Genomic DNA, 26,840 nt, shown 5'->3' with positions numbered 1-26,840 from the left:
TGTTGACAAATTGAGCCCCTCAAATAGGTTGGTTGGCTGGCTAACAATGCCCAGCCCAATGGCCAAAGGGTTGAAAAATGGCCTGCTGGGTCCCCTTTTTTTTGCCCAACCCTCCATTGGAGTTGGGTTTTGGAGCATTTCGGACTAAAATTTGGCTTATGGCCCTATAGCTATCTACATAGGAGATAGCTTTAGTTGTATATGGATCCTCCAACTAACTTAATACTTTCAGTTAATTTTTAATTTCAAAATAGGTGGAAAGTTCGAATTCCTTCTCTAATGAGAGCAGCTTATATGCAATGGATCCACCACCGTGTCACCTCTCCATCCAATAATACATTATTCTATGAAGAAAAACTTGCACATATATAGGAATTAGGGATAGGGGATGCCATAGACGTTCACTTTTTTTGTCTGGGTGGAAGATGACGGCATTTTTCCAACAGGGCTTACTACACATATAAGGCTTAGGAATAGAGGACGCCACATGGTAGCGAACATGTTTCACGTAAGTACTCCTCCCCAATCCACCTAATAAAAAAAATTCCTTAAATTACATTTGGAGTAAGTTGTAATTTATGTGATGGTCCACTGCTTTCTTACACCTGTAGTCCTCCTCCTATGCCCATTAAACACAAGCCTACTGCTCTCGCTCCTCTTTGGAAAAGATCATAACATCATCGATCACAAGACAGAGAAAGAGGAGAGAGAGAGAAGCCAAGAGAAAGCTCTAATGGTTGTAGTACCAGCTCTTTCAGTATTCATCCTCCTCAACCTTGCCACAGCCGCCGCCGCAGACTCTCCTGCATGCAACCCTACATGTGGCTCCCTGCAACTCAAATACCCTTTTGGCACAGGCCCTGGTTGTGGCTCCCCAATTTTCCAATCCTACATAACCTGTACATTTACCAATAATCAGCAGCTCCTCCTCCTCACCACCCACACTGGCTTATACCCTATCACTTCAATTTCCTACTCCACCCAAACCATAACCCTAACCCCACCCTCCATGTTCAACTGCACCTCCATGCAACCCTCCCTCTCCAACTTCGGCCTTGACTGGGCCTCCCCATTTCAGCTCGGCCCATCAACCTTCATCCTCCTGTCATGCCAGCCCCCCACCTCTTCCCTCACCCTCAAACCCTCCGGCATGCCCGTCTGTGATCCCTGCTACTCTCAACTCTGTGCTTCTATCTACACATGTCCATCCGTGGTTGGTCTTGGCCTCCCCTTGTTCCCTCCCACAAACACGTGCTGCGTGTATTCACCTGGGAATCTTGATGCTAAGGGTGAGTTGGACCTCCACGGGTTAAGGTGCACATTTACATCCGTTGTGTCGCTCGGAGACTACCCGACGGACCCCGTGCAGTGGGAGTATGGGGTGGCGTTGAAGTACAGTCACGGTGGTTTGGACAGTGGCATTGTCGATACAAAGTGCAAGAGCTGTGAGATGAGCGATGGGGTTTGTGGGTACAGGGTTGATGATCATGATCAGTTCCTTTGTGTGTGTAAGAATGGCTACAACACCTCCTCCGATTGCCTTAATAATTACACTCCAGACTCGAAGCCCCTTTGGGGCTCCGGCGCATCTGATGATTTACCAGTTGCTAATTGTAAGTTGTTCTTCAATGTTTTTTTTTTTTTTAAGTAAATCGATGATATATAATGAAAATGATTACAGCCTTAAGGAAGAAAATTTGATCCAAATCATAGAGATTAGGCAAGAGCTAGACTCCACCTAAAACATTTAAAATAACTGTGGTAATTGTTTTTAAATGTTGATGCTAATTTGTCGTCATAAAGTGTGGTTTCATGGTGCGTAAAGTGCGCACCCGATGCCTTTGAGCTTCACTGGAAAGTGTGTATTCCAGTTTTGCGAAACCTTGAATGTTTGCAACTGATGGGTGTGTTCGGGGAATAAAGTCAGGTTTTATTGCGTAAGCAAAAGAGAGAGAACTTAAGCGTTAAGGCGCAATAAAAGTTGTCATTTTGAACTACCGTCGAGTAGTATTCATTTTTTATTTGTAAGTAAGAGATTTTAAATTCGATTCTCGTCGAAGGAGAATTTAAACCACATTATTATGGCTAGCCCAGGGTGAGACTTAGACCCCACCCTCTTAGTGTAGATAATATCATTTATTCAAAAAAATAAAAAGCAGCAATGGAAGTTACAAAAAATTTCAAATGGGAAAATAAATCTAGCTATTGTCACTAGTCATTAGGGACTTCCTCTTCAATACACTGCATAAAGAATTCAAACTATTCTCCTCTTTGTAACATATTTTATAGTAAAAATATCGTTTGTATTTTTAAAAAAAAAAAAAAAAAAAACCTATAGCTGATTCAGTCGTCATCTCTTCAAATTTGCAGGGAAAATATGGTCTGCGCTCATGGCTGGCCTGATGATAATGGCTTGAGAGAGAGAGAGAGGGATCTATGTAAGTTGTAATAAGATTTAGAAAAAAACTTAAGCTTTCTTACCGAAATTGAGATTTGATTTGTTTGGAAAAGATTACCTTTTTTAAAATCTCAATTGTTAAAACGATTAGTTTTTTTACTAGGATAATGTTTGTGTTCTCCCAATATTGGGAACCTATTTGTCTCCAATTATAATTACCGTATTTTCACAGTATGAAATTTATAATCGGAACTTTTAATCTCTTTATCATTATCTAAAGATCATATATGCAAAAAATATTTAATTTAGAGATCGTGTAGTCATTCATATATATTAAAGAAATTGATGATTCATCATGAAGAAGATACTTGCTACCAAAACAGTCGATTGGTTTGGCACGCATGGATGGCTAAATGAGTTTTTGCAGATATGATCTTTAGATGATTCTGAAAAGTATAAACGGTTCCGATTATGAAGTTCGTATAGTGAAGATACGTTAATCATAAGTGGAGGGACATGTAGGTTCCTCTATGAATGGTTAATTTGATCTATTAAACAACTGAAAATTGATTTCTAATATTTTTAGCCAGTTTCCTATAAAAACAATAAAATTGACAAAAGAGTACTGGCCTCTCTTGACAATCCCGTTCTCTTAGACCTCATGGTTCAAAAAAAACTATGATCACCCACCATTCAATCTTAATTGTGCTCAATCTTCCTTCATCCAATCCAACTTTGACATATATATATATATGGAGAAATAATTTATCAACAATACAAAACGAAAAGTTTTTGTAAAAGTGTCAAGTTGTAATTAACAGGTGAATGGAAATAGCTATTTCAAAGGAATAAGGATAGAGCCAAGTATTATTCATTGTCAAATGGAAAAAGAGCAGGAATAAATGTGAGCAACATATCAGTAGGCATCTTCTGCGCATATATGTACTACATAGGAAATGCGGTGCTCCACTTGAAAGTTGGGTTGTGGGAGAAACCTTACGCATCTGAATTCCGCAGTAATGGTAGTACGGAACTTGCATGGTCTTATAAATATGCTGGGTTATCATCCAAATTGTCAACTGATTTTATAGTGGAATCTCAACTTTTTTTTATGGTATTCAAGCAGGTTGTCTCATGTGTCAAGCCCAAAGGACACACGTGCTCTACGTCATCCCGTTCATGTTGTCCACATGTTAGGCTTGAAAATTCGCCACAAGTGAAGAAGTTTGTTGAGATTGAATCTCACATTGATGGGAGGATAGACCTTAACGGGCTTATAAGTAAGTTGGGTTACCCCCAAAATATTGGCAATTGCCTTTATGATGGAATCCCAACCCATATTGCCAATTGGTTTTATGTGGAACCCCAACTTCTCTCATGGTATCAGAACAGGTTTTCCCATATGTCAAGCTCAACACCCACATGTGTTTCGCGTCACCCTGTTTATGTTGTCCATGTGTTAGGCTTAAAAATTCGCCACACGTGAGGGAGCGTGGTGAGATTAAATCCCTTGCGTGGACTTATAAGTAAGTGAAGCTACTCTCCATATTGCCAATTAATTTTGTAGTCACAATTAACCATTTTCATAAACTAGTTAGAATGAATTCTATGGATGCAAATTTCTTTCTCCTTGATCTTGGACAAAATTGCACCTACAAAATAAATAATACCTTAGGTCAAGGCCAAGAGCCTCACGCGCTCACGATGAATGGAGGGGTTTTGGCCTAAGAACCTCTGATGCCAAAGTTACAATTTTGAGGAAAAAGTGTTTAGAGAATTTGGAGAATTTTGTAAGAGTGTAGAACTTAGGTTTTTAGAGAAAATAGGGTAGTATATATAGGGCATGGCCGGCCCCCTTTGGAGAGATGGTGATCGGGCCTTTGTGGCACTTTTGGGTGTAATTTGTAGTTAATTAGCCAATTAATAGATTAATTAGGTAATAAATCAATTAAGTAGCTAATTAATATAATTTGAAAGGAATGTTTTGGGGGTTACCTTGTGGAGAAGATTTGACGAGGATGGATGAAATAGGTTTTGAATAAATACCTATTTTGGGCACTTTTGACTTGATTGAGGGATGATTGTCCGCTGCTCACGTGTAGAAGTTCTGGTGTAATTTTTTCATTTTCACCCTAGAATCCACGTGTCGCCTCCATATTTTTCTTGATTATTTTTTGCTCCACAAATTCGAACTTTGGATCTAAGGACCTGTGATATCATCAGTATGCATAAAACTACCCCACAGAGGAGAGGAGGCTATCAAGAAGAATACTGAGATTAAATCCAAATTATAGCTCCGTATATGTCAAATTTTAAACATAAGAGATCACAAATTTCAAACGTGAAGATTAATTTAGAAGCACTATCAACAAGAAAAAATGTTCCCATAGAAAAAAGGCCACGTAAATGAAACACTTAATAAGACTTATTCGGGAATCAATAATTCAAATTTTAGTTTAAAAAAATACAATAATGACACGTAATTTAAATAAACAAAACAAATGCTAATGTGGCTATTAGTCAAAGCACCTTAATTAAAAGTTAAATATGAACAATTTTTTTTTTTTTTTGTCAAACGATATATTGGTTAGATTAAATGTAGATAAGGGAACCAAAGCGAGGTTCTAACCCATCCATCACTGTGGTAGAGGGCCGGCCATTTGCGAAAGGAACAAATGTTTGATCTGTTAAAAAATTCCTGGGGATTCTAAAAACTCCTATTCTTTTCCTTCTCAGTGTGTCTGATCTCCAGTGAAAAAAACAATTTTGAAGACCTTGAATGTTGATCAAACGGGAAGCAAAAGGATGGCACAATACAAACCAGCATCATCCTGATGTAACAAATAAATAGCAGTAACATAATACAATTCAACTATAAGGTTCTGAGTATCTTTGTCAACAGAAAGCTTAAGGCCAAAGTACAACACAAAAGTTAGATTTCTTATTTATATTGAGACGAGAAGTATTGGCTTTTAGGTTTTGGTCCAATTGAAGTCTTGGTCTCAGAATTAAAAATATGTAAGTATTGGTCGTTCATGAACTCGTTGTAAGAGTATGAACATGAAATTGGGTACTTTGGCATTGGCTGTTTAAGTCCAATTGGTATAAGAAAGCCTTATAAGAAGATGTATACTAATTCTTGTTGATAAGGGATTTTGTTGTAGCATTATACTGATGTGTTAGAAAACATAAGTTGTTTTCTATGAGGATTCTAATAGGGAATCCTTGTTTTGTTATGAGAAGGTGATATATATGTGTGTGTAGAGAATCTGACAGAGAGGAGAAGAATTGCAGTGCACTGAGTTTCGGTTTGCAGCATTCATGGCATCTTCAGGTGGAGGTTCTTTAGGTCAGGGTATCGCACTACTCTTATATGTCAAGGTTTTGTGTTTTCTTGATTGTAATTTTAGCAACTTAATCGAGTTAATGAATTTATGTTTAACATGTGGTATCAAAGCCATAGGTTTAAGTTCTTAAATTCAATCGGCAAAATCAATTGAATCATATATAAAAAATATAATTAAAAAAGGAGGAAAATTGTTGTCATCAGGTTTCGAAACTGGTTTAAGTTTTTGCCTAAATAACTAGGTTTTTTCACAAAAACGGTGCGTTTTAATAAAATAATCTTATTTAAAAATTTGATCATTACAACTCGAAGTCTGTGGAGCCAAAAATAATCAAGAAAATTGTGGAGGGAACACGTGGACTTTTGGGTTAAAAAGACAAAATTACCCTTGAGGCACACCGGGATTCTCACACGCATGCAACGGACAATAATGGCTCAATCGAGGTCAAAAGTGATCAAAATAGTATCTATTTAAAACCCTCTCATCACTCCACATCAAATCTTCACCTACAAGGTAACTCCCAATTATTCTTTTCAAATTGGGATTAATTACCAAATTAATTGCAAGATATTATGTCAAATATCTTGCAATAATATTCAAAACACTACCATAAGTGGCCGGTCCCTATTTCTCCAAAGAGGGTCGGCCACACCCCTATATATAGCTCCATATTTCTCCAAAAACCTAAGTTCATTCTCTCCCTAAAATTCTCTAAACACTTTCTCTCTCAAATTCTAATTTTGGCATCGGAGATTCTTCGGCCAAAGTCCCCCATTCATCGTGGACGCGTGAGGCTCTTGGCCCTGATCTTAGGTGTTATTATTTTGTAGGTGAATTTTCGTCAAAGGAGAAGACGATGGAATTTTGCATCCAAAAATTGGTGCTTTCATTAACAGTCTTGATTCCAATGCTTGAAAAAGACTCACATTCAATGTTTCTAATTTTTCGTTCATCCGTAGATTTTCCCACACATTCCTATTCTTAGATTTTTTTTATAAATTCTTTGAAATAGCCCTGGGGAAGAAGTATGATGGTGAATAATTTTGGAACCACAACGAACAGTACTCTCTACGGATTTTCACCCACGGAGGACCAACGAATGAACGGTACTACTCTAAGTTCTCGATCCCGATACACCAAATCTTCCGCGACATCAAGAGTGAACCGTGGTTCAAGCTGCCAAAACAATCAGAGGGAGATACTTCCAAGTTTGACCACACCAAGTACTACGCATTCCATCGAGGTCCCAGTCACACAACTAACGACTGCTACACTTGGAAGAACTATCTAGTGATGCTGGTGAAAGAAGGCAAGGTCCTTAGACAAGCCAGCTGCGCATCCTAGGAGAAACGTAAACGTCGACGAAGAGCTGTCAACCAAGACAATTCGGATCAATGGCATCTTTGTCGAATCCGAGCATTCGGGAGCCACCAACAACTCCAAGAAGATAAAGATCCAACAGGCTCTACTAGTCTCACAGGTCTAGGCAGTAAACATCCAACTTGGACCCATCATTGGCTTCAACAAGCAAGATGCTGACGGCATCGACTTCCCACATAACAACGCACTAGTGGTATATATCCAACTAGCCTACGCTATAGTCGACAGAATGATGGTGGACAACAACAGCACAGTGAACCTACTTCTACTCTTAGTCATTTAGCAGATGGGCTTGGAAAACACGATCATACGCCAAGCGAAAGTACTCACTGGATTTAACGGTCACACTTCGACAACCATCGGCAAAATAACACTCAACGTGAGAACACCCCCAGTGGTCTCAAAGAAGACGTTCACAATAACTAGTGACTCGTCTCCCTATAATGGGATTCTAGGCTGGCACTGGCTAGTGAGACTAAGCGTGATAACCTCTGTCGAGTATCAAAAATCTGATTCCACATCCCAAGAGAAGAAGTTGGAGAGATCAAGTCAAACCAGGCCACATCTTGACGATATACTGTGCAAGTACTGAAGGAGTAAAAAAAGAAGTCATTTAACCCCATAAAGGCTACTAAAGTGTAGAAAGATAACTCTACCTTAACCGAAGACGGGGTCAAGAGACGCTGATCACATATTTCTTGACCCAAAGCAGCAGTCAAACCACATCAACAACTTGGCGGAGGCAACAAGGCCCAACCCCGCCGATGCATATTCAAGGTAAATCCGAGCGATCTTGAATATGAAGTCCCCCACTACTCTGAATGAGATTCAAGGTCTGACCAAACGAGCAGCCGCACTTAACCATTTACCCTTGTTATCCATTGATCAAAGTGAGCCTTTTTTTTTCACTCAACCAAAAAGGATCAACAAGACGAATAGAGAAACGAGTGAAAGAAAGCATTCAATGACTTGAAGAAGTACCTGACATCACTTCCCTACTATCCAAACAGAAAGCAGCAGAGGACTTATTTACATGCTTGACGGTATCTGAAGAAGTAACAAGCTCTACCCTCATACGAGAAAAGTTAAGGGCCCGACTGCCTGTATTCCACAGTTCAAAAGTTCTCTTCGATGCAAAAACCAGCTACCAGAATTTCAAAAGCTAACTTTGGCGACAATTGTTGCAATTCGGAAGCTCAAGTTATACCTTCAGAAGCAGGCAATCATTCTCATGACACACTATTCCGCCTAATCCAGATGCGCAATGACTAAGGCGCAGACATTGGCGGATGCAAAGTTTTTTTACGAATGCAACAACTTAGCCCAAAGGGCACGCCAAGGGCAGACAAACACTAGAATGACACACTCAAAAGCAAGTTTTTTCCTTGTTGCCCCAGAAGATTCTACACAGGAGCAACATGTACCAGCAGTTGACCACCACCTCCTGTTGTGCGTCACATGGCCCCAGCTGACCCTTGCTCCATAATTCAACTCTAAAGTGGCCTAGTACTGGCAGTTGAACATCTCCTAGTGCATGTAACATGGCCCTAGCTCCATGGCTCCCTATCACGCCTTCACGCCTAACCTAGGCGACTCAACAGAGTGACCAAACAACGCCTCAAATTTAACCGAGCACGCCTTAAGCATGCCTGCTCCACCCGATAAAGACTTCTGGCATTTGCATGTTAACGATGCATCCAATTACAAAGGCTCGAAAGCAAGGGTTGCCCTTGTTACCCCAGACAATTCGATGGTCGAGTAGGAAATCACTCAAGGCTTCAAAGCATCCAACAACGAAGCAGAGTACAAAGCCCTACTAGCAGGCCTCCGAATGGCAAAAGACATGGTGCTGAAAAAGCTTACGATCCATTCTAATTCCCAGTTAATCACTAGCCAGACTACTATGGAGTACACAGCTAAACATCTAAAGATGGCACAATACCTAGAAAAGGTATGAAAGCAACTTTAGGCGTTTTAGACTTACACCCTTACTCAAGTTTTCTCGGGCAGACAACTACCACGCGGACGCGCTAAACGGCATAAACTCAGTCCTCAACCACCAACTCAAACGCTCTATTCTGATTGAGTATCTAGACAAGCCAAGCATAGAGGCAGAGCTAGCAGTGGAGATGTCATAGGTTAGTACAACTCCAAACTGGCAAAATTCCGTTATAAACTGCTTGGTTAATGGCACACTCCCCACTGAAAGATTGGAGTCTACAAAACTCCAAACAAAGGCAACATGCTACTACATTAGACCACATCTCCGCTGCCTAGCGCCTCCCGATGACCTCAAGATTTTAAGCTCAATCCACAAAGGCATTTGTGGAAATCACTCCTGAGGACATTCCTTAGCACAGAAGGCCCTTAATGCAGACTACTACTAGCATACTATGCATCAAGATGCTAAAGAGTTAGTACAAAAGTACGACCACTGCCAATGCTACAAGGTGGTGCTAGCACTGTTGGCCAAAAAACTACACCTGCAGACAAGTTCTTGGTTGTTCATGCAGTGGGAAATCGACTTGGTAAGGCCAATGCCGCCTACTACTGGGGTAGACGCATGATGATCGTGGCAACTAACTACTTCACCTATTGGGTGGAAGCAGAACCCATGATAACCACAACTCAGACGGACATAGAGTGCTTCATATGGAAGAACTTCATTTTCCTATTTAGCTTCCTTCAATCCATTGTCACGGACAATGGCCCATAATTCGTAGGCAAAAATTTGGCGAAGTTCTTCTAGAAATATGGCATCAAACAGCACATGTCCAAGCCGAGGTATCCTCAAGGTAATGGGCAGGTCGAAGCATCCAACAAGACAATTCTCGACTGCCTAAAAAAGTCCCTTTCCGTTAAGAAGGGAAAATGACTAGACAAACTTCCCGGATGTCTATGGGCGTATCGCACAACCAAACGACGAGCAACCGTTGAGACTCTTTTCTATTTGGCATTTGGTTTAGAAGCAATTATTCATCCCAATGTCATCGTGCCAAGTATCAACACTCTACTGCCAAGCATCAAATAGAACAGAAAAGAGATGGCCACATGAATAGATCTAGCAAAAGAGAAACGAGAAGGTCATCACCGCATCGCAGCCTACCAACAGCAACTCCTCTCCAGCTACAACAAAAGGGCTAAGATCCGACAGTTCAAGCTTGGAAATCTAGTCCTAAGAAAAGCCTTCATCACAGCCCATAGAGAAAGCTCCAAAAAGATGGAACGCCTACAATCTGATAAGGTACCATGCGTGACTTCCCATTACATCAAAGCCTGAAGACTCAAGCAACTCGACGGGCACCACCTCACAAGTCGAGGACTATCTAGTTGTTATGCAATCCTTACCTTACAGCTAAGTTTTCGTTCATTTCACTCATTTCTCAATGAGGAATTCAGAAGTAATCTACAACTTGGCGCAGCTGCATGCTTACAACAACTAATCACTCATGCACTTCAAAAGAATACAACACCCTTTTTAAGGATTTATCACAGGAATTGCGCCCACTGGGGACCAACCATGCTCTCCAGTGCAAGAGGGTAAACTAATTCCCCGACACTCATATGGGTTTGCTCACCAATGCAGAAGGATAAATTTTACACTCCGAATATCCAAACGTGGATAAGTTGGGTCGTCCTAGTGTAACTAGGTGCACAATGGGTTGCGCTAGGATTCCTAGAAGTAGCCACAATGGACTTTTTCAAGGCTTATCTAACTGAAGGATTTTGGGTCTCTTGGCCTAATCTGTGGGGAACCGGGCCTCAGAGACAGAGGAGGCACATTACGTAATACACCCTATTGACGGCTACCCTGGAACCCTAAAGCTGCTACCAAGTGCACTAAGGTAGCCTACGGTTTCCAGAAGACAGCCTACGGCTTGCCCTTCAAGCAGTAAGCCGTGTTAAACTTATACAACCGTACATTTTTTTGTGAGAGGTTAAACAAGTTAGCATGCATATACGAAGCTTTATCCACTGTCAACATGTTACGTAGTCGATAAGTTTCACCTCTACCAAGAACAAAATGATTGTTTAGATCTACACTAATTCCTAAAGTGTTGTGGTACTTGCTACGCAACCCATGAAATTGGTTACATAAAAGCAATGAGTTCTCTCGGACCTTTGCTTACGAAATTCCATACAACCACGTACTTTTGATACGAAAGGTTAGCAAATTTCATAACCCAAAAATCCTTAGTATGTTATGATATAGGCCACACAACTCAAAGGATTGAAAAAAGCCAAGGTTAACAGCCAAGTGCTCAAGCGGACTTGTCTGCTTCTGTAAGTAAGGCGTCTGGTTGCCGACCCTATGGCTAACAACTTTGCAAAAGTTCTACACTAACACCTATGAATGCATAGGCTACGCAGGCAGGTCTACTTATAGAAAAGTAGCACACATACCGTTGGTATAAAGGTCAAAGGTTGGGCATAATAAAAGAAGCAAAGATGAAGAAAAGCGAAGGAAACAAGTTTATTAAATTTCTAACAAAATTGATAAACAACTAGCAAAGACCATATGAGTTCAAGCAAAGCAAAAAGCAACAAGGAAAACAAAGAAAACCCTAAAAGCTACATAGAAGACTACTCTTCAGTAGCTTGGACATCCCACGACTACTCGATCGCCACACCTTTAGCAACCGCAACGCTCTTAGCAACGGCATCAGCCAGCACTTTACCCCCGGCTGCCCCAGCCTGGGCACCAACTTCTCTGACTATTCACCAATGGAAGCCTCAAAAGTTAAAGCAAGCAAGTCTTCCAAAGAAATAGAGAAGGTCTCGAAGTCTTTTCCAACAACCTTAAAATTAAACGGCCTACCAAAGAGATGATCTACATAACCCAGCTTGTAGAAATCGGCCTGACTTTGAACAAGCGAAGCCTCGAGCCCAACCTTCTCACCCTTCAGTTGCTTATTCCCTTCGAGCAGACCAACACGGACGCGCTGTAGCTCATCCACTTTTTTTCTTTAGACTTTCGTTGATCTTCAATGCACCTTGGAGTTCCAACACTTGGGATTTAAACCTATCGACGCAGTGGAACGAAGTTCAGAAACGGCACGCTCAAGATTTTGAATCTGAAATGAATAAGCTTCAGCTGCCATAGTCTTTACCACCTCATTGACAGCCTTGGTATCCTCTTGGTCAATAAGCACAGACTCAATTGCCAAAATCGTCGTTTTCTGCATCATAGTAAGTAGAACAATCCTTATATATTGGGTCATATGCTTCGTAAAGGAACTTGGGCTAGTAACCCTTCTAACACTACCAATAAGCTCAGCACATGCATCCATGTTTTCAAGCAAATCTAGCTTCAAAAGCGCACATATCTCAGCAACCTCTCCAGAAACAGGCTTGGTGGATTTCTCACAACTACCCATGGAAGTAGTCTTTTTTTTCTCAGCAGGCGAACCAGTCTTAGTAGCAAGAGAAATAGGCCTTGGCACCACTTTAGCATCAAAGTCCACCTTATCGTTCTTCATAGTAGCAAGCCTCTCCAAAGGTGAACTAGATTTAACTCTCAATGAATTGCTCTTTGAAGTTAATTTAATCATCTACTTAAGGTAGACTTAAATAGACTTTAGAAGTAATTATTTCTCTTTCCTAGAAGGATCTAATTTCCAATTAAAGAGGGAATCTACATCAAAATAGGGAACAATCCTATGTTTCCTAAAACAAGATAAGATCTCTACACCTGCTACCCTTTTGTACGAGCAACCCAACAGGTGTGGAGGCATTTGTGGAGCCAAAAATAATCAAGAAAATTATGGAGGCGACACGTGGACTTTTGGGTAAAAAGACAAAATTACCCTTAAGGCACAGCAGGATTCCCACGTGCATGCAACGGACAATAACGGCTCAATCGAGTCAAAGGTGATAAAAATGGTATTTTTTTCAAAACCCTCTCATCACTCCACATCAAATATTCACCCACAAGGTAACTCCTAATTATTCTTTTCAAATTGGGATTAATTACCAAATTAATTTATTAATTACCAAATTAATTGCGAGATATTATTTGATATAATATCTTGCAATAATATTCAAAACACCACCATAAGTGGCCGGTTCCTATTTCTCCAAAGAGGGCCAGCCACACCCCTATATATAGCTCCATATTTCTCCAAAAACCTAAGTTCATTCTCTCCCTAAAATTCTCTAAACACTTTCTCTCTCAAATTCTAACTTTGGCATCGAAGATTCTTCAGTCAAAGCCCCTCCCATTCATCGTGGGCACATGAGGCTCTTAGCCTTGACCTTAGGTGTTATTGTTTTGTAGGTGCATTTTCGTCAAAAGAGAATACGGCAGAAATTTGCATCCACAAAGTCTGTTTTGTTTTGGGGTTTTCTGGGTTTAGGTAAAAACCTTGCCTTATTTCCTTAATCTCTAATTTGTGTCATGGTGATCTGAGTGCATCAAATTATTCAACTTGTTATTGAGTGTTCAATATCTATCTAATATGCTTCTGCTGTCAGGTGTTGGTACTCATCAATTAAGTGGTATGTGTTTTTGAAACTCATTAGGAAACCTAGAGAATTTATCTTGCTTAATTCTTAAGTATGATTCAAACTTTGAATAAAACATGTTAAATAATTATTTGTAGAAGGAAATTATGGTTCGAATTTTCTTCAAAAATGGCTTGTTAATGCCTTTTAAACTATGAACTGTTACATATGGGGCAAATCTTTTTTCTTGAATATGATGATTATTCATGATTACATGGTGTTCAATTCTTAGTTCAATGATTATTCATGATTACATGGTGTTCAATTCTTAGTTCACCATATAACTTCTAAACCTATATGTGCTTATCAATCATTTGTTGCTAAGATTGTGTATGTGGCTAATAGTTTTGATGTTATGATGTGCAATATACTAAGAAACGAAATCAAGACTCTAAAAGTTCATATTTTGATTTCATTGTTCTTTAGTGTCTGCAATATCAATGATGATTTTGAATTTGGCCAACATTCCAATTCTCACTGGTGGGAGCAATTGCAAGAAGTGGAGAAGGGATATCAATCTGTTAGACTCGTAGTTCCATATAGCAATTGATAATCCTAAGCTTGTCATCACTAATCAAAGCACCACTGCTGAGAAATTAGATCATGATGGACAAGAGCTAATAAGGTAGCACTTTCTATTTTGGAAGGTGGGAAGACATATCCAATCAAAGGTGGAATCAAGAAACCTAAATTGACTGTGGATTACTTAAAAGCAATTGAAAAGAAGTTTAAAGACTCTGAGAAAGCTGAAGTGAGTCAATAAATGTCCTTACTTACAACTTATAAGATTGAGGGCACTGGATCCATTAAAGATCACATCAAAAAAATGACAGATGTTGCTAAAAATCTAAATTCCATGGATGTGAACATTGGCGAGAATCAACTGGTTTTCACTATTCTCCAAGCACTTCCTTCAAAGTATAGCCAACTAAAAGTATCTTACAATACACTAGATAAGAGCTGGGATATTGATGAACTCATTGCACAATGTGTCCAAGAAGAAACCCAACAGAAGCAAAAAAAGGGCAAGGAAATTGAGGAAGCCAATTTTGTGCAACCCGGAAAAGAGAAGAAAGCTTTTAACAATAGAGACTCTTCTGGTTCTGGTAAGAATCCTAATAGTTTTAATGCATCTGCTAAAGTAGATGACTCCCATAGAAAATCTACCAAGTTTAAAACTAAACGTAAAGATATGTCTAAACTTAAGTGTTTCTGGTGCAAAACTAAGGGTCATTCAAAAGTCAACTGTGAAATCTTTAAAGACTGGTTAAAAAGCAAAGAAAAGGAACAAATGCTTGTTGGATCTAATTTATGTGAGGTACCTGTTGATTCTTGGTGGTTTGATACTAGATGCTCAGTGCGTATAACTAATTCTTTGAAGGGCTTTCAGAAACAAAAGGAAATTGGAAATGCTTTGTATAATGTTTATGTTGGGGAAGGGACTAAGGTTACAGTATATTCTATTGCAATAGTGAATTTGAAATTAACTTTTGGTTTTGTTTTACAATTGAAGGATGTGCTCTATGTGCCAAAGATGAGAAGAAACTTGATTTTTGCTTCAAAAATTGTAAAAGATGGTTTTGCATTCCTTGTTGATGATGTGTGTTTAAAATTTTTTAAGAAAAACTATCTTGATACAATTTTGGGAACTGCCTTTTTGCATGATAACCTGTGGTGTCTAGAATGTTTAGTTGAGTCCTTTGATCACTCAATTTTAAATGTAGGCTCTAAATGAATGCTAGAATAAGATATCTCACACATTCTCTGGCATAAAAGACTATGACACATTTCTTAAAAAAGAATACTCAAACTTTCAAAAGTTGAGTTAATTCCAAAATTGGATCTTGCTACTGCAATTGAATGTGTTGACTATTTAAAAGGTAAGATGACTAAGTTTAGGAAATTTGATCTAAAAGAAGTCAATGATTGCTTGAAGTAATACACAATGATATCTATGGTCCTTTTCCAGGTAAAACAATTTGTGGGAATAAGTATTTTATCAACTTTATAGATGATTTTTCTAGACTTGGATATACATTTCTAATTGGTGAAAAGCCTGAGGCTCTTAAGTGTTTTGTAATCTATAAAGTTGAAGTTGAAAAATAGTTAGGTAAGGTGATTAAATTGTTAGATCCGATAGGAGAAGAAGCTTTGAAAACAGCCAATTATATATTGAACTGAGTTCTTAGCAAGGCATGCTCTTCAACACCTTTTGAGTTGTGGCATAGGAGAGTTCCAAGTTTTGCCTATTTGCATGTTTGGGGATGTAAAGCCGAAGCTAGATTCTACAATCTTAATAAAAGAAAACTGGATTCAAGAATATAGTCTTGTTACTTTATTGGTTACCCTGAGAAGTCAAAAGGATACATATTCTGCATTCCTCAATGCCACATTCCAATTCAAGAAACACACAATGCAATGTTCTTAGAAGACCAAGATATCTCAAACTTGTCAAGAGAAAACTTTGTTTTTAAAGAGATTGACCAGAATAATGAAAACCATGCACAAGCTAACTACAGTTAAATCTTGTTATTTCCTCAACCAATGTCCACAAGCATTGATGACTTGACTGCAGAAATGGATCTTGATACTGGGAATACCATGGAAATTGAGTAGCCTACAAACATAGCATGCCTCATCTATGATAGAAGTAAATCATCATATTTCAATTGAAGTTCCATCTCAGTTTGAACCTATAAAATCAACTAGAATTCAAAGATTAACCGTTGCCAATGATTATGTATATTTGCAAGAAAGTGAATTCGATATAGGGGATGTTGATGATCCTCTCTCATACACTCAAGCCATAGAGAGTTCACAATCAATTTTATGGCAAAATGCAATGAAGGATAAATTGGATTCCATGTTCAAAAATCAAGTTTGGACGTTGGTGGAGTCAAATTAACATATTAAACCTATAGGTTGCAAGATGGAGTATAAAATCAAAATAGATGCTCAAGGCAGAATTGAAAGATACAAAACAAGACTAGTTGCTAAGAGATTCACTCAAAGAAAAGGGATCGATCACAATGATACTTTTTCTCTAGTATCCTTTAAAGATTCCATGAGAGTGGTTACATCTTTGGTTGCTCACTTTGATTGAAATTGCATCAAATAGATGTTAAAACAGCTTTCCTTAATGGAGATTTGGAAGAAAATATCTACATGAAACAGCCAACTGGATTTGTTGAAAGGGGGAAGGAAAATATGGTCTGCAAGCTCAATAAGTCAATATATGGCTTAAAATAGGCTTCTAGACAATGGTACCTAAAATTTGATCAAATTGTTATTTCTATGGGTTTTGTAGAGAATAAGTTGGATCATTGTATATACATCAAGTTTTCTGGATCAAAATTCATCCTTTTAGTGCTTTATGTTGATGAATTCAATTCAAAAGCCTGTGAAAATGTTTTGTGACAATAACTCAGCTGTATTCTTTGCCAAGAATAATAGGAGAACTTCAGCTTTAAGGTTAATGGATGTAAAGTTTCTTAAAGTCAAAGAACAAGTCAAGAAATGAGTGATTGAAGTGCAGCATATTAACATTACTATGATACTTGCTGATTCTTTGACTAAAGCATTGCCTATTGGAGATTTAAACAATTCTCAGAAGGGAGTGCTAGAAAGTTTTGATCGGTGGGAGTAATCAATCATCTTTAAAGAGCTTGGGATTGCAACTGTGTGAATGATATGATCTGGAACAATGAGTGCAGTCCTGATCAAGCTGAAGTTAATTTATTTAATTATAGCTAATTTTCAAGTTCAATTTTATGTTTTCAATAAATGTCTTTGTTTCAAGGCTCAATACTTCAGTTTTTTTAAGTTTTGTAGTTTTTGGATGGTAGACGAAGTTTAGAGTTAGATTCATTTGATGCTTTGGAAAACAATTTATCTGTTTTAAGCTTATGGTTAATGAATTTTATTTAGTCACTGATATGTTGCTTTTCGTTGAGATTGATATATGTTTTGATCTTTTGAAAAGTGGGAGCATATTCTTTTAATTGATTGTTCATATCAGCTTAAGTCATGAGTTATATTTGCATATCGGATATATGGGAGCTTAGAATCAATACTGCATTTTGTTTGTAGTCTATGGTTCTTAGTTTCTGTATTTGGAAATGCAATAGGACGTTGGTCATGATGGTGAATTCTTGAGTAAGGCCCTGTGATCACTTCTTATAATTGGTAAAGCCATCTCTGAAATTGATCTCATGCTCAAGTGGGAGAATGTAATAGTATGAACATGAGATTGGGTGTTTTGGCATTGGTTGTTTAAGTCCAATTGGTATAAGAAAGCCTTATGAGAAGATGTATATTACTTCTTGTTGATAAAGAATTTTGTAATAGCATTAAACTAATATGTGTTAGAAAACATAAGTTGTTTTCTATGAGGATTCTAATAGGGAATCCTTGTTATGTTATGAGAAGGTGATATATTTGTGTGTGTGTGTGCACATATATACATACATACATACATACATATATATATATATATATATATATATATATATATATCTTGACCTCTGCTCTCACAAAGTAACGCTCTCTTTGGAACTAAGCCCTATTCTTGGTTTAAGCTCGAGATAATCTGACAAAGAGGAGAAGAGTTGCAGTGCACTAAATTTCGGTTTGCAGCATTCATAGAATCTTCAAGTGGAGGCTCTTCAGGTCAGGGTATAGCAACACTCTTATATGTCAAGGTTTTGTATTTTGCTTGATTGTGATTCTAGCAACTTAATCGAGTTCATGCGTTTATGTTTTAACACTCGTCACAATGTGAAGCAATAGTCCTTATGGGTAACACAAATAACTTTTATCCAAAATAAAGAGGTTTAGGGGTAAATAAGGGACAAAAATTCTAATTGGTTAACCAAAAGAACCATTGCTTTACACTGTGATGAGTTCGGGAATTGAAGCTCCAATTTGTTGGAAAATTAGTTATTATTTTATTATTGTTTATGGTTTTCTTGTGGGCTAAGGATATTAGAGTTTCTTGCCCATTAAGGATTAGGGTTTTGCTTTAGTTTTCACTATATATAGTAGTGCTTGTATTAGTTAATTATTAAGTCATTTGCAATGTAGCCTCTTAGGTTATGTAGCCGTCATGGCAATCTTTCGTTCACTTAATAAAATTATATTAGTTTATAATTAGTTTGTTCATTTGTAAATTGCGCACTCTGATATTCAACTTGATATCAAAGCAAGTTTGATCCTTAGGGTTGAATCTGTTCTTGGTAGCTAGTTTGTTTGTCTTGTCACGTTCCTCTTCTTCGTTGTGGTTTGTCGTGGTGCCCTAGTTAGGGTTTTGTTGCTTAAAAAAAAAAAGAGAAAAAAATTGAATATGTTTGCTGCATCACGTCATCATCTTCTTCTACACTCGAAACAACCGCCACGAACCCACAGCACCATCCACGCGTGCTGATCTGTAGAACCATCCACCATCGTTGCTGCTCGACCACCACCCACCACCACAGCTATTTCTGACTTGCATGCTGCTGCACCATGAACCAGACCCGCATCGTACCCACACCTCGCTGCCTGCCTGAACCTTCCGCTGTGTCGTCGCCTTGCCACCCAGTCATGCCTGCACCACCCTGCCATATCTCGAATCCGCTGGAATTACTAAGCCCAGAATCTCCACTGCTTGTTGGTTTGAATTGTTTACGAATGACCACTCAAAGAAAAGAAGAAGGAAAATAAAAATGAAGAAAGAGTAGTCAGGTTTTGAGGCCTACAGGGGCAAGGAAGAAAATGTGTTGTTTGTCTTTTGTGTTTGGGCTTTCTAAGGCCCACACGGATAACGTCAAAATAACTTCTTGTTGGAGCTTCTTATTGCTCACCGCAACGATCGTCCGAGTGCTTGGACTGGTGGCCACTCGAGTGACATTGTGAATATGGTAAATTGGAATTTTTGCTTGTTGGTTCAAAAATTGGTTCAAAAGTTCGCATTGGCTTTGGAATCTTGCACTTGCACCACTTGGATTGCTTTTGCTGGCTTGCCTGTTCGCTCGCTTGATTGCTAGCTTACTTGAATTGTTTATCTTGTTGTGTCTACCAAACGGAGCTTGTCTTGTCGTGTCCGCCTAACGGAGCTTGCCTTGTCGTGTCCGCCTAACGAAGCTTGCATCCACATCTGCTTGTTGACAAACTCATGACGTGTACCGCCATGAGTTTGATGGATGTTGGAAAATTAGTTATTACAAGTAAGAATACCCGCACTTCGTTGCGGGTTTAAAAAAAACGTTAAAGTTCATAAATGATTAGCTAGAAACATTAAGAATAGTTTTGTTCATTACTTAAATAGTAGAATATGTACATGTCATATTTGTATCTACTCCACAGTAAGAACCTATGTACAACCAAAAAGGCCTATACTCAATTTCACGGTTGAGTTTAAAATCCTAACACATCAGTAGCAAAGAAAATGGACTGAAAACAAAAATTAACAGCCAAAAAAGTGAGGCATTCCCCGGTAATCTGACTTGAAATTACAGGAAGACAAATAAAATTGGAAATGAAATTACTTCAAAAGATTAGACAATCTGCAAATTGCTACCACTCGATAATTTTGCAAAAGATACAATTCTGTTTCATTTCCCTGCAATAACAGCAAGTACAATTCTGTGTCAGTTCTCTACACTAACCCAAACCCACTTCTTCAATTCCTTCTTATTTGTTTATCCTAAACAAAAGGAACCTTATGATATTTAAACCTTAATTATCAATTATATCAAGTATTTCGGAAATACATAAACAACGAAATTTCACTGACGAACTAAACAAATGGCTCTTCAATACATCGTTACATAATCACAACTTACCTTCCAAATTGGACAAAATGCAAATTTTGAGACTTCTTCGGATAAAGCACACACCTAATTCAGAAAATTTCCAATAAAATTGGACAAAATGCAATAAGCAATAATTGAATATCACTACTTACCTTCCAAAAGCGCTTCACAAACTTCATCAACGGTAACATTAAGCCCCCTCAACAAAATTGAAAAAAAAAAAAAAGATTGTTAATGTAAATCTTGACATTTAGCAAAGATGAATGAAGGAAAGTGTAGTTATTGAGGAGGGAGCAATGTTCTTAATTGCTAAAAAAATTGAATACTTTCTCCAAATGCATTTAATAAGATACGTTAAAAACAAACATATATTGATCTATGAATATAAGTGTACCATCGGTGAAAATAAATTTTCAATTGCTCATGAATAATTAAAACCGACATACGTTAAGAGCAACATATGAGAAGTAGACTTATTGAATTGCTCATCTCCCCAGTAACTCTTCTACCACAATTCTCAGCATGCAAGTATGAATAAAGGTTGACGGAAATATACACCTTCTGCCGAATTGTAAACTGAGAAACATTAAGCATAAATATAGGAAAAGATTTATAAGATCTTCGAAAATTGTAGAGAAATGAGTACATATGCATGTATAGCATATTTTCTTGAAATGTTTGAAGAACCATTTCAATCAAAACAGAAAGTTATATGCAATTTCTAACACCCCAGCCACCATTATCACTTTTATCTCAAATGTTCACATAGTGTTTCTTTCTTTCTTTCTATTTCATTTAATTTGCTCTAAGGGAACTTCTTTATCTTTGTGGAGTTATAAATCTATAGTTCCCATATCTTGCTCGCTTCATTCGTGTGTGTGTGTGTTTATGTTTCTTCCATCGAACAATCATCTGAATAAGTGAAATTTTCATGTCTACATTAATTTTCTGGACTTATACTCCTACAATAGGCTTATCATGTCTAAAGAGTTATGGGAGATCCATTTATTTTAATTTCCAGCCAACCATTTTCCTAAGAATGCCGTGTTATTTCCCCACTTTGCTGGAGTCTTGAAGAACCAAACCTGCTTTAATCCTACATTTATAATTTGTAATGTTTGAATAACTTAAAAACGCATATTCATATCTAAATTCACACAATCATAAATCAACAAAATAGTAAAAAGATAGAGGACAAAGACCAATTACATACCTCCGTTTATTTTGATCATCAGGCATCCAATATTTATTCCACCATGTTATAAACGGGATCACACTTACAAATAAGTAAAGTCCTAGCATGTTACTCCCTAAGCAATACCAAGTCCATCAGTCTGCACAAATCCTCCTGCATAATACACAACTCAATTGAATCATTACGTATGATAAATTAGTAAGGATTTAAAGCATAGAAGTAAGGACTATTCCCTACCTATGCACTCGAAAGAGATTTTTTGTTAATCACCTGCAACAGTACTAAACACCATCAAATTCCAAAATAAGTACAAAATAACAAAGCTAAAACTTATTTGAAAGAACTGCCCAACAACAAAATCATATGAAATATTGAAACTATGATATTTGTAAACCTAATGGATAAACACAATCACACAAAAAGCACAACATTGAGCAATTTCCTAACCAAATAACGCAAATAGCTTAATCCCCAACTTTTGCTATGTAATATATTCTACATGAACCTATCTTTTGTTTCTTATTGAGATAACTCTGCCATCTAAAAAAATCACATTCTTTTTCAAATTCAACAACTGGTTAATTAACATAGATTGAAAAAACAAACTCATATCGAGACGGAAATCATTCGGAAGCTGCGCCAAGTAGTCATTCGGAAGATCAAAGCTGTCCTGCACAGGAAATAACAAAACTGAAAAAAAAATCAAACTTTAAATTACAACTACATTAAGCAATGACAATAACTAAAGGTTCAAAAATTGACCAAAAGGATCGAAATTCGAAATGGGAAATGGATGCTCACGGCTAGTTCTTGGAGTAAAAATTGAAAAATTGGACTGTTGGGTTGGAAGGATTTGGGGGAATCTAATTCTGCGAGGGAGAATGAGGTCATGGGGGATTTGGAACGGAAGGTTTTGGGGAAATTGGAGAATTTTAGGGAAGAAGAAGAAGAACCCGAGTTGGGTTGATGTACGGATAGGAAAGAGAACTGAGGCGTGGGAGGGTAGCGGTGGTTGAAACTTGAAAGGTGGAAAAAGCGGTGAGCGACGGAAAAGGTGGAGGAAGCTGGGAGTCCCACGTGTCACATAATTCATCCCAATTTGACAGCAAGACAAAAGGCCGAACTCGGAATACCATAAAATAATCGGGGGTAAACTTGGAAATCCACTGTACTCAGTTCATTTTCTCTTTTAGTATATATATAATTTTATTATTGTTTATGGTTTTCTTGTGGGCCAAGGATATTAGAGTTTCTTGCCCGTTAAGGATTAGGGTTTTGCTTAAGTTTTCACTATATATAGTAGTGCTTGTATTGGTTAATTGTCATTCGCAATGTAGCCTCTGGGATTATGTAGCCGTCATGGCAATCTTTCGTTCACTTAATAAAATTATATTAGTTTATAGTTAGTTTGTTCGTTTGTTAATCATGTATTCTGATATTCAACTTTGAATCAAAGTTCATAGACCAACGCTCCAATTTTCTCCAAATGAAAATGATCCTGGTCAAGGTCTCGATTCAAAATCCGCTGATACAACTATCTTAAGTTGCCAGTCAATATGGTAAGGAAACATTTCACACTGCTGATCATATGCACATACAAGCATTAGAAGAAAGATCTGCATAAATCATGTTTTAATGGAAAACGAAGCATTTTTCTGTCTTCTGAATATACAAAATAATTACTAGCATAAAATTCAACTCGCACAGACAATCCACCATACGGAACCTCATATCCAATAGTGTAGGTTTAAATTAAAATCAGAAAATGATCATCTTGATTAGTCGACACCTTTTCTTGGCATTTCAATCCACCTTGCGGCCGTTGCTGTGGTTTTCATGTTTAGCTGTAGGGAGAGGATCGATGAGGAAAGACTTCATGTGCTTGCACATCTCTTTCGGTTTCTCTGCATTTATAGCATGCCCTGCGTTCTTTATGATCACTAGGTTTGCACTCTCACCTATTTGCCTGCAAAGGGAGAACAGTAAGACAAAGTGCTTTTCCAAAATTTGATTTGTAGACCTGCCCAATTTCTGCAAGGATCTCTTATGTAAGGATTTTAAGATCAAGTAGTCTTCCCATTGAAGGATGTACAATCGTTCGTTTTGCAGCAGTAACTTAGAGCAACCAAAAGAGTAGAAGTGGAGATAACCAATGATTTTGGTTTATCTCAATCACAATGTTCTGTACTTCATTCGTGCAGCAAATATTTCTAGAAGTAACAATGATATTGAAATAATTAAGCTGCACGATTTACCTTTTTAATCGGTGCGCCAATTCCAGTGGGAATACCAGGTCATGCTCTCCCCAGATGATTAGTGTTGGCTGCATCAAGAAGAACTTAAGCCCTTGAATACTCCAGAAAACCAAAAACGATAAACAGCCACCTTTATTAGATTAATAACTTGAATATAATGCAAAATTACATGGTTTATCTTCGGAAGATCAGACAACTTCCTGTCCTTGTGCAGTGCTTGAATCAATTCTTTCCTCTCTTGAAGATGTTCTGAACACATCACCTGCAGCCAGTGCCAACCAAACTCATAAGACAAGTTTCAGGTTAAACTAATACAAGTATTCCATATCGCACTCGGAAAAGAGAAACATTTAGCACTAACATCTTAAATTCATATGAAAAAAAAGGACTGACATCACAATCATGTGGTGAGAAATGAAATTTATGTACCACTATTGCCGCCCAACAGAGTCAGTGGCAATCAAATATTTTATAAGCACATTATTACAGTGAATTGCAGTTTCTAGCAGCCTAAAGACTCCAATTCACAGTGGGGAGTTGTTATTGAGTCACACATACTCCTGAATTAACAAGGGAAAGCTGCGTGTCTGTGATACTACTTCTATTGCGAGGTAATGCAAAGTCCAAAACAGACATCAAAAGAGATACAAATTACTGTCGTTGACGGTGACAGACCAGAACAGAAGAAAGGTATGTTTATCCCGAAAACTGATGGTGATAGTCACTAATTCCTAAAAATTGGTATTTGCATCATATCATGCTGTACACGTATTCACAAACACAAACATTGCTTTCAATGTTTGCTTGGATGCTACCCTCTCACAGTTTGAAAGCCTGATTCTATTGGTCACTAGTGAACGAATCGAGAATTTATTTAGTTTTTGATTCATGTATGATCCCAGAAACTGTGTGAATATGCTATAAGCTTCTTCCACCTACTCCTCCTCTCCTCTCTATTTCTTTTTAAAGTTTGTTTCAAACTCCTTTGCATATACAAAATACAGTACTGAAATGTATGTTTCTGCAAAGCGGCAACAGTATTAATTTGCACACTTATCAGGCTTCAATTATTAGGAGGAAGAATTAAAACTTTAGTTTGACTTTCTGAATAAACTTATAGGAATCAAACCCAATACTATGCACCAAGAAACATAGAAATTCATTCCCAATCCAGAAAATGATTAAAAATCAGAATCTAGTTGGGGAAATGAATCAAAATCAAATCTCGATGACATATCAATCAAATATAGACAACTTTGACGATCAAAATATCAAAACTGATCACTTTAGCAATTCGGATTCGGAAAATGATCATTCCGACCAATTTCTCAATAAAATACGCAACAAAACTATTATTAAAAAGGAAGTAAAGTAAAGAGAGGAAATCAAGGCAGAGAACTGGGTAAATTACCTCAATAAAATCATTGAGAAAACAAGAGGGGACATTCTTAACAGGCTTGTAAAAAGAGATCTTCATCAAGTCCCTAACATGCTGAGGCTTCTGGGGCAACAAAACATTCATGGCCTCCTCCACGCTCTTCACCTGAAACATCCCATTCTCCATATCCTTTTCCTCCGTGCACACTCCGGCGCAGCACAGCACCAGCCTGTCTATCCTCTCCCCAAACTGCGCCGCCATGCGGTAGGCCACGAAGCCGCCGTAGCTGATGCCGGTGACCATCATTTTCTTCACTCCGTGGGCGTCCATGAGGGCCATGACGCAGCGTGCCTGGAAAATCTCAGAACGTTCAGGGCGGGAGGAGTAGGAGTCGCCGAAGAAGACGAGGTCGGGGATGTAGAGGTTGAAGCGGGAGGCGAGAGGGGAGACGAAGTCGTGCCACTGCCACATTGCGTTGGCGCCGATGCCGTGGATGAGGAGGAGGGTGGGTTTGGATGGGGAGTGGTTTTTGGGAGCCCAGCAGTGCATGACGGTGCCATCGCCCAAATCGGTGGTGGTGGACTTTAGGCCGGAGGAGGAGAAGGAGTAGCGCAAGCAGCGGTCGCGTGACGCTATTATGCTGAAGCACCCCGGCATTTTTATTCTTTATTTTGTATGAGAGTTCGGGGCAGAAGAAGAAAATGGCGGGAGGTCGGAGAGGGAGGGTGTGTCAATGGCGGGAGAGAATCTCTGGTATGGCGGAGTAGTTAGCTGCCTTTCTCTTTTTAGTTTTTACAAAGCGACAACAGAGTATTTTATGTGGTTAATGGTTGAGGGGCAGGACATAAAATTCAAAGAGAAAAACAAAACAACGGAAAATGGATCTTCTCTTCTCCACTTATGTTGAGTTGGTGGCATCTACATACAGTCTAGAATCTAGAACCCTCGTTTTTGGGTGTATTTTACTACTTTTCACCACTGTTCTGAAAATTTTCGTCTAGCGTCGCCTATGCCCCTGTCTAGGTGCCAGGTAGCTAGCCACCACCTCAATTAATGTCTAGGCGTTTGAAAATAAAAAGAGAGCACCTAGACCTACTGAGGTGCCCGTTTAGACCGCCTATGCATCCGCCTAACCTGCCCAGACCCGCCTAAATTGAGACTCACTTAGACAGAAATTGATCATTTTCATTTTGCATTTTATTTTTTCAATAAATTGTAAGAGACTTGTTGAATACTTAAATGAACACACATTATATTCTTATTCTCACATTTTCATTATATTTCAATAGCTCATAATAGATATGTTATTATATTTTGTAGTTTATGATGAAATCATATATATTTTAAGCATAAACATATACTTATTTATATGAAATATAATAAATTTAATTAAATCCGCCTAGTCCGCCCAGGCGCCCGCCTAAACCCCTCCTAGCCACCTAGGCGCTAGGCACCAACCTGCTGCCCGACTAGCGCTTAACGTCTTTTAGAACCTTGCTTTTCACATTCTTCCTTTTTTTTTCTTTTCTTTTTTGAACAACCGATGGGTTTATGGGGAGTGGGCTAAGCCTTTTAATGGAATTTCCATAATA

The 26,840-nt window shown here is 38.3% G+C and overlaps 3 protein-coding genes across 3 annotated transcripts; 2 read left to right on the top strand and 1 right to left on the bottom strand.

The window, feature by feature from the left end:
• Positions 1 to 487: 487 nt before the first annotated feature.
• LOC103436596 (wall-associated receptor kinase-like 20) lies at positions 488 to 2,665 on the top strand. The gene is made up of 2 exons (XM_008375037.4): positions 488 to 1,613; positions 2,371 to 2,665. The coding sequence occupies exons 1-2, from the start codon at positions 584 to 586 to the stop codon at positions 2,415 to 2,417; spliced, it is 1,077 nt and encodes a 358-aa protein (XP_008373259.3). The 5' UTR covers positions 488 to 583; the 3' UTR covers positions 2,418 to 2,665.
• An 11,790-nt stretch (positions 2,666 to 14,455) lies between these two features.
• LOC139195929 (uncharacterized) lies at positions 14,456 to 15,364 on the top strand. Its single transcript, XM_070821637.1, has one exon. The coding sequence runs from the start codon at positions 14,456 to 14,458 to the stop codon at positions 15,362 to 15,364; it is 909 nt and encodes a 302-aa protein (XP_070677738.1).
• A 7,854-nt stretch (positions 15,365 to 23,218) lies between these two features.
• Positions 23,219 to 26,140, bottom strand: LOC103436598 (uncharacterized). The gene is made up of 4 exons (XM_008375039.4): positions 25,282 to 26,140; positions 24,040 to 24,132; positions 23,871 to 23,938; positions 23,219 to 23,581 (listed from the first exon to the last, which is right to left on the bottom strand). Exons 1-4 carry the CDS (start codon positions 25,903 to 25,905, stop codon positions 23,419 to 23,421), a joined length of 948 nt encoding a protein of 315 aa, XP_008373261.2. The 5' UTR covers positions 25,906 to 26,140; the 3' UTR covers positions 23,219 to 23,418.
• Between the last annotated feature and the right edge of the window lie 700 nt (positions 26,141 to 26,840).

The sequence above is a fragment of the Malus domestica genome, chromosome 01 (genome assembly GCF_042453785.1).
Source record: "Malus domestica chromosome 01, GDT2T_hap1".
Lineage (NCBI taxonomy): Eukaryota > Viridiplantae > Streptophyta > Magnoliopsida > Rosales > Rosaceae > Malus > Malus domestica.
This window is presented reverse-complemented; position numbering and strand designations above follow the sequence as displayed.

Bases quoted from the DNA above. Each gene is read 5' to 3' on its own strand.
- LOC103436596 (XM_008375037.4), top strand. From the start codon at position 584: ATGGTCCACTGCTTTCTTACACCTGTAGTCCTCCTCCTATGCCCATTA. The intron at 1,614-2,370 runs GTAAGTTGTTCT...TCAAATTTGCAG, and splicing joins TGATTTACCAGTTGCTAATT to GGAAAATATGGTCTGCGCTC.
- LOC139195929 (XM_070821637.1), top strand. From the start codon at position 14,456: ATGACAGATGTTGCTAAAAATCTAAATTCCATGGATGTGAACATTGGC.
- LOC103436598 (XM_008375039.4), bottom strand. From the start codon at position 25,905: ATGCCGGGGTGCTTCAGCATAATAGCGTCACGCGACCGCTGCTTGCGC. The intron at 24,133-25,281 runs GTAATTTACCCA...CACTGGCTGCAG, and splicing joins TTCTCAATGATTTTATTGAG to GTGATGTGTTCAGAACATCT. The intron at 23,582-23,870 runs GTAAATCGTGCA...CTCCCTTTGCAG, and splicing joins TTGGCGCACCGATTAAAAAG to GCAAATAGGTGAGAGTGCAA.